The following is a 13376-nucleotide window of genomic DNA, read 5'->3' on the forward strand; positions in this document are numbered from 1 at the left end:
AGAGCCCAGGGGTCTGAACACTCATCCCCCACCACCACTTTCTGAACACGGCCCAGGAGGAAGGAGCGGAACCACTGTATGACAGTGCCCCCAGCTCCCAGCCCCTCAAGACGGTCCAGAAGGATGTTATGGTCGATGGTATCAAACGCCGCTGAGAGATCCAGCAGAACTAGGAAACAACTCTCACCTTTGTCCCTAGCCCGCCGGAGATCATCAACCAGTGCGACCAAGGCAGTTTCAGTCCCATGATGAGGCCTGAATCCCGACTGGAAGGGATCCAAACGGTCCGCTTCTTCCAGGCGTGCCTGGAGTTGTTCGGCAACCACTCGCTCAATCACCTTACCCAAGAATGGAAGATTTGAGACTGGGCGATAGTTGGCCATTGTGGCCGCATCTAAAGATGGTTTTTTAAGAAGCGGTTTAATAACCGCCTCTTTCAGCGGGTCTGGGAAGGCTCCCTCACGAAGGGAAGCATTCACCACCCCACGAAGCCCATCGCCCAGTCCTTCCTGGCTAGCTTTTATAAGCCAGGATGGGCAAGGATCCAGGAGACAGGTGGTTGGTTTCACTCGTCCAAGCAGCCTGTCCACATCCTCGGAGGTAACAGATTGGAATTGATCCCACTCAACTTGACTAGACAGAACTCTAGCACTCTTCCGCCCCGGCCCTGCTCCCACGGTGGAGTCTACTTCTTCCCGAATCTGAGCAATTTTATCTGCAAAAAACTTTGCAAAATCATTGCAGGAGAACATGTGGCCCGTACTGGGCCCTGATGTTGCAGGTGGTTCTGCTAAATTGTGAACCACCTGAAAAAGTCTCCTGCTGCTGTTTTCTGCAGATGCAATAGAGGCGGTGAAGAAATTCTTCTTCGCCGTCGCTATCGCCACTTGGTAGGCTCGACGTTGAGCTCTAACCTGTGTCCGGTCAGATTCAGAATGAGTTATCCACCACCAGCTCTCTAGCCATCTCAACGATTGTTTCATTGCCCTCAGATCTGTGGAAAACCACGGGGCTGTCCGGGCTCCATGCAATCGGAGAGGGCGCTTCGGAGCCAAACAGTCAATAGCCCTGGTTAACTCGGAGGACTTCCGGGTTAGCGCAATCCGGTTAATGGCGGATTCCCTCCGAGCTCCGGAGGGAATCGGCTCCATTGCAGACGGGTCTTACCGCGACGGCGACGCGGGGACCCTTAGAAACCGCAGGCGCGGAAGCCTGCGGACCTGGTGACTCGGCGGGCACCTAAAGCGCCCCCCGACCCACGAAGAGCCTTTTTAAAGGCTGCGGAGAGGGTACGGGGAGTGGCGTGGTGCTGTGAGTAGACCGCTACTGCAGTGGAGCGAAGCCGCGAGCCATGGCCGGAGACCGCTGACTTTCTTCCCTGAAATTCGGACTTTAACTAATCCGTGAGTAGATTGGAATTTGGACTTTAAAAATTTTATCCTTGAATTCGGCACGATCGGGGGATGTGCTAAAGGGAAGTCCGCACCCCCCTGCCTACAGAAAATTTAAAGCAAAGATCGGAGAACTAAGGTGGAGAGTTCTTTCTTTGGTGTTTTGTAAAAAGATAATATTTGCACGAATTTGACAGAAGAAGATTTGTGCTGGAGAGTAAGAGTGGAATTTTAGAAGTTTTTGTTTAAACCTCCCCAGACCCGGGGGTGTCCTCTATGTGAGCTGGAGAAAAAGGAACGAGGAGTTTGACAGCTGTCAAAGGAGCTGTCAAACGGGCAGCGAAAGTCAAAAACTTTATTATTTAACACCTTTTTGGACTTACTTTGCTACATTTGAACTAAAGTGGTTGGAAATAAAGTAGGGAAAAAACAAGGTAAAGGACTATTGGGAAAAGACTATTAAGTAACTAGAATCCCCCTAGGGGAAACATTGAAACATTACAATGGCTGCAGATGGAAAATTACAGGCAGAGTTAGAAAGAATGTTTTTTCTTGTGGGAAAACTGCAGGAGCAGACTTCGGTCATGAGTAAACAACTTATAACCTTGAACTCTAAAATAGGTGACTCTGCTGAAGGCACAATGGACTTGACTGGGAAAAAATCTGCAGCTGAATCAGAAGAGATAACTTTGGAACAGGGGGAGAGTGAGCAAGGGCCAGTACAGATGGAGACTACCAACCACAAGCTTACATTGTTAGAATACAAAGAAGAAGACCCTTGGATTACAAATCTGCGAAAGATGCGAAAGAGGAGGGAGGAAGCCCCTGGAACATTTGGAATATTTGAATTTAAAAGAAATAAGAAATATGATTGGGGCTTCCTCTTCGAGTATGGATTGGTTGACCTTCTGCAGCAGCTGGTGTCAAGCACTTTGGATGGAAGAAATTCTGATGAGACCGAGCTGGAACTTCCTCGAAACCTGAGGACCAATGAGGAGGGCTACCAACAAGATCGGCAAAGAGAGACTGACAGGGACTTAAAGGCCTCATATGTGAGGAATCCAGGCTAAAAACTGTTTTTGTGGACGTGGGGACATTTGGAAGGGACAGAAACCGGGCTGGGGGGGGGGAAAGGAGAATTTTTTTTTTTTTTTTTAATCTTTATGACTTTTGTGTTTGATTATTATGATTTATTTTTAAGATAAAAGGAAAATTCGTGGAAGGAACTTGAGTCGACCTTAGAAAAGGTTTTAATATTTATAAGAAAATTGGATAAGTAAAATCTGGCTAAGTAAAAGGTTTTTTAAAAATATATATATACAATAATAATATGTAAAGGATGAGAGATATGAATTTGCTGAGTTAATTTAATTGAACTAGGATGTATGAAGGGGGGGTGGGGGGAGGTCAGGAACTGGGGTTAGGAAAGTAAGGTTATGAAACTTCATACGTGTTGTCTTTGTTTATGTGTGTGTATGTTTGTCTTGATAAAAATGTGAAAATTTAATAAAAAAATTTATTAAAAAAAAAAATAGCCCTGGTTAACTCCGCATTCCAGCGGGCCACCAGGGAATCGGCTGAAAGGCCATCAACATGGGATAAAGCATAGTGCAATTAATGCCCAAATTGTGATCTGGCCATAGCAATGCCCCATGTAACAATGGGAAGTCTCATGTGAGAGATGAATTAAATAATGAAAAGGATTCTGTGAGCCCAAGGCCCCACAGAGGAGCCTCTGAAGGGAACCTGCAATTCTGCAAAATCCCTGCCTGAAAGCTAACCTTCCCAATCGAGACAGAACATTTCCTACCCACAGAGGAGACTCAACAGTTGTACCTCTGTGTAAATTGCTACCTTGAGTTTGCCTTCTTTCAATCAGAATGAATGTCCAGAGCAATAATTTCTACAAGGAGTTATTTCCTTCTGTTACATACTCCCAGAGAAAACCTTTCTAATGAAACAATGAAGAGTACTTCCAAATTTACTTCAGAAGAAAAAAGAGTGCATCTCAACTATCAGAAACAACGTTTTAGTGCAAACTCAAGAGAGTTCAAAGCAGATGAACTATCCAACCCCCCAAACACTTGAACAATGCTTTCATCTTACAAAATCAAGGTTGTAAAGCAGAGCTATGTATATTCTGAGCTAAAACACTTTTTAAAAAATGTACCAAATTGGCTCAAATTCTGCAACAAAGTAGGCTGGATTGTCAAATCTGCATCTATTATGTTGTATCTAGCTAATGTTGTAAAATCAAGCATGAGCCTGCAATCCTATACACACCTACCAGCGTGTAATTCCCCTTGAAGCCAGGACTTAGTTCTGAGAAAATATGTTCTTCCTGGTGCTGAAATTATAGTTATTTTAATGGGGAGTGAAAATGCCAGCCTATATACAGCAGAAGGAAAGGCACAAATATGGTTTCATGTGTCCGTTAAGTATGCTGCTCATACTTACATGAGTGTCATAAATTGTCAAAGCAGCCTCGTAGTCACCCTACAAGAACACGGAGGATTTCATTTTATTTGTGCATTTGCAAACAGTCAACTCATCATATTGTAACATCTGTAATTACCATGCATTGGGATCAATAAATTAGACTACAGTGGTACCTCGGGTTACATCCACTTCAGGTTACAGACTCCGCTATCCCAGAAATAGTACCTTGGGTTAAGAACTTTGCTTCAGGATGAGAACAGAAATCGTGCGGCAGCAGCGGGAGGCCCCACTAGCTAAAGTGGTGCTTCAGGTTAAGAACAATTTCAGGTTAAGAATGAACCTCCAGAACAAATTAAGTACTTAACCCGAGATACTACTGTATAAGATTTCTGACAAACTGAAACATGTTTTAAATGTGCAGGTAAAAGAAAATGTAGTTTTGTTGGTGGGTGGGGGCACTGAACATTGGCTACAAAGTCACCATCCTTTGCCCCCAGGGAAACAGCTGCTTCGGTGTTGAGGTATACAACCCCATGGAGAGGAAAAGCCATACCCACAAGTTGCTTCTTTATGTGTTGTTCTAATGGGGCTTCCCATGGCATCTACTGAAGGTTCGTGCCTAGTTAGCCTGAGCAGTGCTGCAGAATGGTATGGAAGCACTTCATTTTCTAAACCCTCATTCAGCTGATTTTAGCAAAGATAATTGCAAGTGACTCACAGGCAGACACAACCTTACTATAGAAATGGGCTATTACATGTTATCATGCTGTGTTGCCATTGGTTTTACTGCATTCAAATGAGTTCTACATGTTCATAAAATAATTATACATTGCTTTGAGCACTTAAATGGAAAGGAAGTTGGCCTGGAGATCAAATTCACTGCTTCTTACTAATTAAAGTCTCTAACTGTAGACAGAAACAAGAGGGACCCTGTCATTCTGCAGAGCATTCAGGGCCGAAAAGAATTTAAAGACCCTAGCAAATATTTTGACCTCACCATGGATCACTATCTGGTTTTCCCAGCTGTAAAGAATAATTTATCACATTCCTGCACTGGTTGGGGGTGATGAGAGAGTGCAAAATATGAGGCGGTAGTGTACTTGTTCCCAAGTATGAGAAAACTTCAAGTCAGGTATCCAATACGAAGAAAAATGTCAATGCTCTCTGTCCGTAACAATTTTTGTGTGAATGTGAGAAACAAATATATTAAAGAAACTAAAATGAGATAAGGAACTTAAGTGTAAGGGTAGTCAAAGGATGAAAGGTGAAAGGATAGCAGCAAATGAAATGCACTGAAAGGATTTTCTTGCAGACTCAATACAGTTACAGAAGCATCCACATACCTTTTCAATAAAATACAAAGCCCAGTGCCAGTAGTTATGGCAAGCAAGCATGTCGCTATCCTGGAAAAGATGAAAGAATGATGAATAAATGTTAAACATAGTTTTTAATGGTCTACCGTTAAAAAGTTACAGAATGTTAACATCAGAAAGTAATCATAGATTGTCTAAGGGAAACTCTAGCATTTAGACTTGGCTAGTACAATGGTACCTCAGGGTACATACGCTTCAGGTTACAGACTCCGCTAACCCAGAAATAGTACCTCGGGTTAAGAACTTTGCTTCAGGATGAGAACAGAAATTGTGCTCCCGCAACACGGCAGCAGCGGGAGGCCGCATTAGCTAAAGTGGTGCTTCAGGTTAAGAAACAGTTTCAGGTTAAGAACGGACCTCCGGAACGAATTAAGTACTTAACCCAAGGTACCACTGTAATGAAAAAAATAGAGAGCTCCAATATAATGATCAAAATTAGGTTTTGAGAGCAAAACATTAAAGCATGCCAGAGGAAAAAAACTTTCCTATATTTGGGAACAAATAGCTAATTTAAATAAAGCATCTCATTCTTAGAACTGGAACCTGGCAAACAGTGACCTGAGAATATGAAATAAGGATTAACAAACTAGAATCATAGAACTGCAAAAACAGAAGGGACTCAAGGTCCTGAGCTGCCACAGGAAACTGCGTAATAAGGACAGTCAGCTTAGATGCTCAGGGACTCAGCCTGGCCCACTGAGGAGCTGGTGGCCTCTACCAGACCTCCTGCAACCATAATCTTTCCACTAACCCTGTGTTGTTGTTTAGTCGTTTAGTCGTGTCCGACTCTTCGTGACCCCCTGGACCAGAGCACACCAGGCACTCCTACACCCCCGTAGGGTAGGCCAATTTTCATGTGACTGATGGAAAGGACTGAGGTTGAGAGAATACTGCCTTGTCTATTGTCAGGGAACTGCCATCGGAGCCAAGGGTGGTGGTAAGGCTCCCCAATGACGCTGGAGAGGGAACCAGCAAGGAGAGAGGGAGAGCTTCCGCTGGGGAAGGAAATAGACGTGACGCCAGGGAGGAAGAGGAGGCTGAGGGAGCTTCGGAGGGAAGGCTCCGGGACTGTTCCAGCGAGACCAGCGGGGAGAGCACAGGACCTCCCCTTGGGACGCCCACTCTGCGCAGAAAGCTTCCGCGCAGGGAAGCTAGGCAGCGACTTGGTGTCAAAGAACTTTTATGTTGGAGGAAATTCAGGAAACGCCCACTGACGGATTCTGCCAGTGATTGAGACAGTCACGGAGCGCTGACTGTCCAGCCAGGGGAAAGTTTTAACCAAACTACTCAGCTTGGAGCAGTTTGCGCCTTACGCACAAGCAACCCCAAATCCCATTACATCTATCAATACCTTCAGCATGTCAGTTTGCATTTTTTGGTGAAGAAAGTATTGAACTATTTGGTGAAGAAAGTATTGATCCTATTCTAATTGATTCAAGATCAAGGGAGTTCTGGAAGCTTCTCTGTGTGATACAAGCTGGAAGTTTCTAGCTGACAAGCAAGCTTCTATTCCAGGGGTCAGCGAATCTTTTCAGCAGGGGGCCGGTCCACTGTCCCTCAGACCTTGTGGGGGGCTGGACTATATTTTGAAAAAGAAAGAAAGAATTCCTATGCCCCACAAATAACCCAGAGATGCATTTTAAATAAAAGGACACATTCTACTCATGTAAAAACACGCGGATTCCTGGACCGTCCACAGGACGGATTGAGAAGGTGATTGGGCCGCATCCGGCCCCCGGCCTTAGGTTGCCTACCCATGTTCTATTCTGCCTAGAAAGAGGAAGAAGATTCCTGATGTTTAGGTTATTCCTTCAGAGAAGCTGAACAGCTTGTTTAAACTGGTTCTGTTATCTCTTTCACTCAAGGTCCTGCTCAAGGCCAGAAGGAGCCTGGTTTTACTTTATCTCTCTTTTCTTCTGGTGTGATGTTCTGTATATAGTATGCTTAGTGTTAATGTTTTAGTCTTATTATAAGTTATTGTAAGTTTAAGTTAAGTCTGCTGCAGCTGGATTTCCTATGGGCACTGCCAATCCTGAATGTGTTGGATTTGTGACCATTATGCTCATCTGCCTTCGGCAGCAGCAAAACTCTGCTGGATGAAACACAATTGCCCCCAGTATATATTTTTGGGAATCAAAACTGCAATGTGTTTAAAATTTTACTCTGTTAACTATATATTTGAAGCTGCTCTGGATCAATATGAGTAGAATTCTTGACTACAACAGTTCTCAAAACATGTGGTGCTTAATTCCTTATTAAAAATGTAAATCCATAGGAAAGTTTGAATTAAAAATTCCATGAAAAACATGCCCCATTTCAAACAACAAGGTGTAAGAACAGGGAAACTAACTAGGTTTCCCAGAAGTTCTCTGAAATTGAAAGGTTTTGGCCATCTTTTCGAAAGAGACATGTGAGCACCCCAAATTACAATCTGAAAGGCCCTTTTGTCTCTGGCTTACCTCAGAATGACAAGGCACCCAAAGCGCAGCCTCATCAGATGTGCTGATATTTATACACTAGTGGCTGTGCTCCAGCTTGCTCCATTTACACCCCCCCCATGCCATTCCCATTAATCACCTAGAGTTCCCCACCACCACCACATGCAATGACTAAGCACACAAAACACTATCACCTTCACCCCCTATTTCCTACTTCCTCCGTCCTCCTTTTTTTCAAACTCTCCCTTGCACACAGATCTCCCTTATTTCCATGCCTTCTCCATGCAGCCTCTTTTGCACAAACACACATACAACACACTTATACAAGCTACTGTATTTTCAAGACGAATAGATTTTTAAGAGCAAGCCTGTCAATTAACCTATTCAGTTGAAGAAGATCAAGTTCAGTCAAGTTCAGTCACTTGTTAATCAACTATCTCTAATTACTACAGTGAATCTCGAACTTCATGTGGAAGACAACACATGATACCAGGAGTGAAAAACCAGATTGTACGAAGGTACTATGGAATATTTGAAGCGAACAAAACGGACCTGTGGCGTTTGCCCTCCTAGGTGACAATATGCTGGGTCCTAAGGAAAGGGTTAAATGAGTGTGAAGCGATTGGCAAGTGGGAACCCAAGGGGAGGAGTTAGAGTTAGTGTTGTTAAGGAGTCAGCTGGGTGTTAGAGAAGAGAGAGGGAGGATAAGTCTGTGGGTTGGGATAGTTTGATGTGAGAGAGTGAGAGAATCTGTTAAGAGGAGTCAGATAGACAGTTGGAATAATCAGTTAGAAGTTATTAGGAAGGTATAGGCCAGTAAAGAAACTAAGATTAAGAAACTGACAAGAAAAATTATCTGAAACCATAAACTTGTTCATGCTTATAAAATAAACTTGTTTAATTGGTTTAATGTTAACAACTGTCTGTACTCCGTGTGTCCCCGAGAGAAACGGGTTGGTGGCAGCGGAGAAGCAATCACAGTGGTGGCACAGGGATCAATAGACCGTCAAACGTCCGGGAACCCTGTGTGATCGCCACAAGACCTTTCCCCAGTTCCCTTCTTCGGATCATCATCATGATGATTTATTAATTAAATTTGTATACCGCCCTTCATCCGAAGATCTCAAGGCAGTAAACAGCTCAGAAATACAGAACAGTACCACAGACCTTGTTTGAAACTGCTGTGCACACAACCTTGTTCCCTTTACTCACGCCTCTGCCATTGTTTAAAATCACCACTTTGCTGCTCTTTGTTTCCTTTATTCAAATCTCTGCTTGATTCAAACCGTTATTGTTGTTTTATACCACCATTTTAAACATGCCTTCTCTTTTACTCCCCTCTCCCATGCAGACTTAATGCAAATCCAGGATTGTGACGAGGCACCACAAATACAGTGGCACCTCGGGTTAAGAACTTAATTCGTTCTGAAGGTTTGTTCTTAACCTGAAACTGTTCTTAACCTGAAGCACCGCTTTAGCTAATGGGGCCTCCTGCTGCTGCTGCGCCGCCACACAATTTCTGTTCTCATCCTGAAGAAAAGTTCTTAACCCGAGGTACTATTTCTGGGTTAGCGGAGTCTGTAAGCTGAAGCATCTGTAACCCGAGGTACCACTGTACTACAATCTGGACTGCATGATGGCAGCCTTACATTTTTATGTATATAGGAAGATAACTTGCTATGCGGAAGAACGTGCCATGGAGCAGGCCTTTCAGGATGAGAGTGTGTGAGCAACTACCTCAGAAAGCAATATATTTTACCTTCCAGTTGTTTTCAGTTTGCTTCATAAATGACAGCCCACTCTTCAGATCCGCCTTCATTTCGTTCACGTGAGCTATGGTGTGGACAGACCATGCATCTGTTTGGTTGATAGCTAAAGCCTAACAAAAGGTTAAGAGGAAAAAACTGTACTTGTTAGCTAATGTGCTCTGTTGCTAGAAAAGCATAAATAACACTTGGCTTGGTTTCCTCTTGGTTGAGTAACATGGTGTCAAGGTCATTCCAACTGAAGAATATTAAACTAGTACACCACAACGAGGAGCAGGTGAAAAGGATTCTAGAATGTTTCTGGAAGAGTCCGTTGACACCTATGAGGAAGTCACTTTAACTGAGTAGATCAGAATAGCAAAACGAGGTTGAAAATATTGTCTGCAATATCTCCCAAGCTGTGCCTTTTCCTGGCAGTATAAACTGGGGAAGCCAGGAAATCTCAAAAGAGGCCAAAAAATTATTCCTTTTAGCTCTTGATGGGCCAGACTGGCATAACTACTAGAACTACTAGGGCGGTTCATAAAAAACTTTTTTAAAAAAAATGCCTGCTCCAAAGGTCTTATCTTACTACACTAGGGATTATATAGCTGTATCTAAAATTTCATGCATATCAGTTAATACCTTGACCCTGCTCCACTGAATTGAAATTTCAGCCTTCACAGCATAGGGAAATGGCCAAATAAACAGCTATTTTTGTGGAGGAGGGTCAAGATATTACCGTATTTTTCGCTCTATAACACGCACCTGACCATAACACGCACATCGTTTTTAGAGGAGGAAAACAAGGGAAAAAACATTCAGAATGAAACGGTGGATGTATCATTTTTGTGCTTCATGCTGTGGCCACAGACATGTGATCTGATGGTGAATTTGGGGTGACCCAATGCAAAAATCCTGAGAATTCCTGTGGATCCATGCTTTGTAACCACGTTTTTGCACCATTGCAGCCTCAGGCAACAGTGGGTGCGTGATTTTTTTGGTGCAGGCTGTATCCATGGACATGCTATGTGATCTGATGGTGAATTTGGGGTGACCCAATGCAAAGATCCTGAGAATCCCTGTGGATCCATGCTTTGTAACCACATTTTTGCACCATTGCAGCCCCAGGCAACAGTGGGTGTGTGATTTTTTTGGTGCAGGCTGTAGCCATGGACATGCTATGTGATCTGATGGTGAATTTGGGGTGACCCAATGCAAAGATCCTGAGGATCCATGTGGATCCATGCTTTGTAACCACATTTTAAGTGGGGAGCGAAGGAAAAACAAAGAAGGGACATGAGAGGGGTGTGCAGAGAAGCAGCTGGCTAAGAATGCAGGAGAGGGATTTAACGGGAGGGAGGAAAGAAAGGCAAAAGTTTTCCCCCACCCAAGCCAGCCATTTTTCTCTCTCTCTCTCTCTCTCTCTCTCTCTCTCTCTCTCTCCCTCCCTCTCTCTCTCCCTCCCCCCTCTCTCTCCCTCTGCCCCAGCAGTACCGGAGCACAGAGACGACACTTTCCCCTCTGCTTGCCTGGAGGGGAAGAATGCAGGAGAGGGATTTAACGGGAGGGAGGAAAGAAAGGCAAAAGTTTTTTTATGAAGCGCCCCAATAACCACCCAGCTTACCACCAATTACCTCTCCCACTCACCTACACAAAAAATAACTTGAACACCCCATATTTCAGCCTTTTTATTTTTTACCTCATAGGCAAGCTTCTCAGCACGATCAAAGAAATTGGTTTCCATCAGTCCAAAGGAGTACATGCCTTTTAAGTAGCTAAACAGAAAAGGTAAAAACTGACAGTCAATATGAGATTACTTAATAGCATCTTGGTAAATACCTTAAAATAAAAAAGAGAATTTTACTTGATGAAACTACATAAGAACTAGCATTTGCAACAGGTTCTCACTAAAAATTAGTACATTCAGGGAATCGACACTTTATTCTTAACACATGAGAGCATGTGTCCAAATTTGACTTCAGTCTGTAAAGCGTGTCGGCTCCATCCCTCCTCTGGTCCCGGGTTCCTCAGAACCCCAGGTGGTCTCTTGTACTCAGAGGACCCTTGAGGGAGTCCCTTACTTGGTCGCATCCTTTTATCACAGGACAGTACTCTGTTTGGTTCTTTATATAGTTTATTTTCCTCTCTGAAGTAAACAGCCACAGACCCTTCCATATGCCTTCTCCCCTCATATCTGTCTCCTTGCTCTCCTGGATTCCTCGGCTCTTCTCATGGTCCTCCTCTTCCCTGCTGGGACCTGGCCTGGATGCTTTAAAGAGCTGCTGGGTGCTCTCTACTTCCTTAGGATGAATGGCATTTGCATGTAGGTCCTTCTCCAGTCCCAAGGCCACCGTGTTGCATCTGACTGGCCAAGGAGCTGCATGGAGACTGACAATGCCTGCCAGGCACCTTACACACAAGCCTTCTATTCTCTCAGCCTCAGATCCTCTTTCTAGAATCTTCCCCTCCATTTCTGAAGTTCAAAGGCAAGTGCCAACCATTATGTAGGCAAACAGCACCAACCACTCACAAGAGGGAGGTATGAGTAAGGCTCAGGGAACTGTTTGTATTTGTGTTTACCTCAAAGAACAACCACTTTAGGCGGGAAACAGCTCAATGAGGAAAGGATTACGTGGGATCAGAATGCAGATTAACAGTTGTCAGGTGGGGTTTACAAAACCATGGGGGATGGAATTGTTTACCATGGAGGAGGATGCAGCTGACTGATGGGAACAGTGAATGGGAGCCCTCCAGTTTGTCATAGGTCTCACTTGCTTAAGAATATTAGTACTGGGGGTGAAACAGTTATTCTGAAAATTGAGCTTCTTATTATGAATCTTTCTCTAAAATCCAGTTGTGTTGATTTACATGTACTTTTAGATTGTACACTTGTAGACTGATCTGGACACCTTTTTTGGCTGAAGAGTAGGGTAAACATGTTTTAAAATAATAAACAAATAAGTTGGACTGCAAGATCTGATAATATTTCTTATCTGGGGTCCTTGAATTTGAGCATGCAGTAGAATCAGAGAGTGCAGCAGAAGCAAAATGATCTTACCTACTAAGAGGAATGTCTGGTGTCCAATAAGGATAGACTCGAGCAATGGAGTCTCTCATCTGGGTTTGATGTCCCAAGTAGAAATAAGTGTCATGTGCAAATTTGAGGGCTAACAGGTCAGTTGGGTGATTCTGCAGGATTTGATCCCAGGTATCACAAGCTTTTGGAAGCTGCCTACACAGGGGAAAAACCCAAGGCATATAAATATCCTTCAAGGCGTATAAATATCCATTCACTTAGTGCCTATTTCGTGCAGATAACCAGGAAGAAATGCTGCAATAAACAATGTATTCCCCCCGCCCTTTTAGCCAACAGATTATAACCTTGTTTGGACAAGAGGGTTATTAAAAGTTGTTTGCACCACTGGTAACTTTGGTGGGTTTGTGTGCAAGACTTTTTCATACTATAGACCCGTATTCTTATATTTAAAGATGTACAATGCTGCTAAAATAATGTGAATGAGATCTCCCATATTTAATTACTGATTACTTGTGACTTTCTTTTTTGAAGTACTATTTGCTTACTCAAGCCTGCACAGCTTATGACCCAGGCCACTAACCACCTAGGGCAGCCTGCCGGGGGGGGGGGGGGAGTTGCCAGCAGGCTCCTGTGGGTGGCTGGAGGGCTGTGTATGTCCTTGTGGGACACAAGTAGCACAGGTATGACTTAATTTTAAGAGCTATATGTTAAAAGAAGTAGCCCAAAGGAACTGTTTCTAATCCTTCTGTGGCTGAAGGGAGCAACTAAAACTATTGGCACTAAGTGTTGAGAGCTACCGTTTGTGGAAGAGATTCCATACAATTAGCAACAATAAGCTAGAAGCAGGTTAGACCCTTGAAAATATATTTTTTGTTTAAGAACTCAATTTGAAACATCATCTGTTATTTCACTCATTGTATAGGGCTACCAAATATAGCATTATAACATTA

The 13376-nt window shown here is 43.6% G+C and overlaps 1 protein-coding gene across 5 annotated transcripts in view; it reads right to left on the reverse strand.

The window, feature by feature from the left end:
* TTC38 (tetratricopeptide repeat domain 38) overlaps window positions 1-13376 on the reverse strand; it is an 83640-nt gene that overhangs the window by 11890 nt on the left and 58374 nt on the right. For all 5 annotated transcript variants that reach the window (XM_079975239.1, XM_079975240.1, XM_079975242.1 and 2 more), the window contains 5 exons: window positions 12448-12621; window positions 11089-11164; window positions 9401-9520; window positions 5174-5233; window positions 3849-3887 (listed from right to left, as the gene is read on the reverse strand). In XM_079975239.1, coding sequence (XP_079831365.1) covers window positions 3849-3887; window positions 5174-5233; window positions 9401-9520; window positions 11089-11164; window positions 12448-12621 — 469 coding nt within the window. The remainder of the gene's footprint in view (window positions 1-3848; window positions 3888-5173; window positions 5234-9400; window positions 9521-11088; window positions 11165-12447; window positions 12622-13376) is intronic.

This window comes from Podarcis cretensis (assembly GCF_951804945.1).
Source record: "Podarcis cretensis genome assembly, chromosome: 5".
NCBI classification, from domain to species: Eukaryota; Metazoa; Chordata; class Lepidosauria; order Squamata; family Lacertidae; genus Podarcis; species Podarcis cretensis.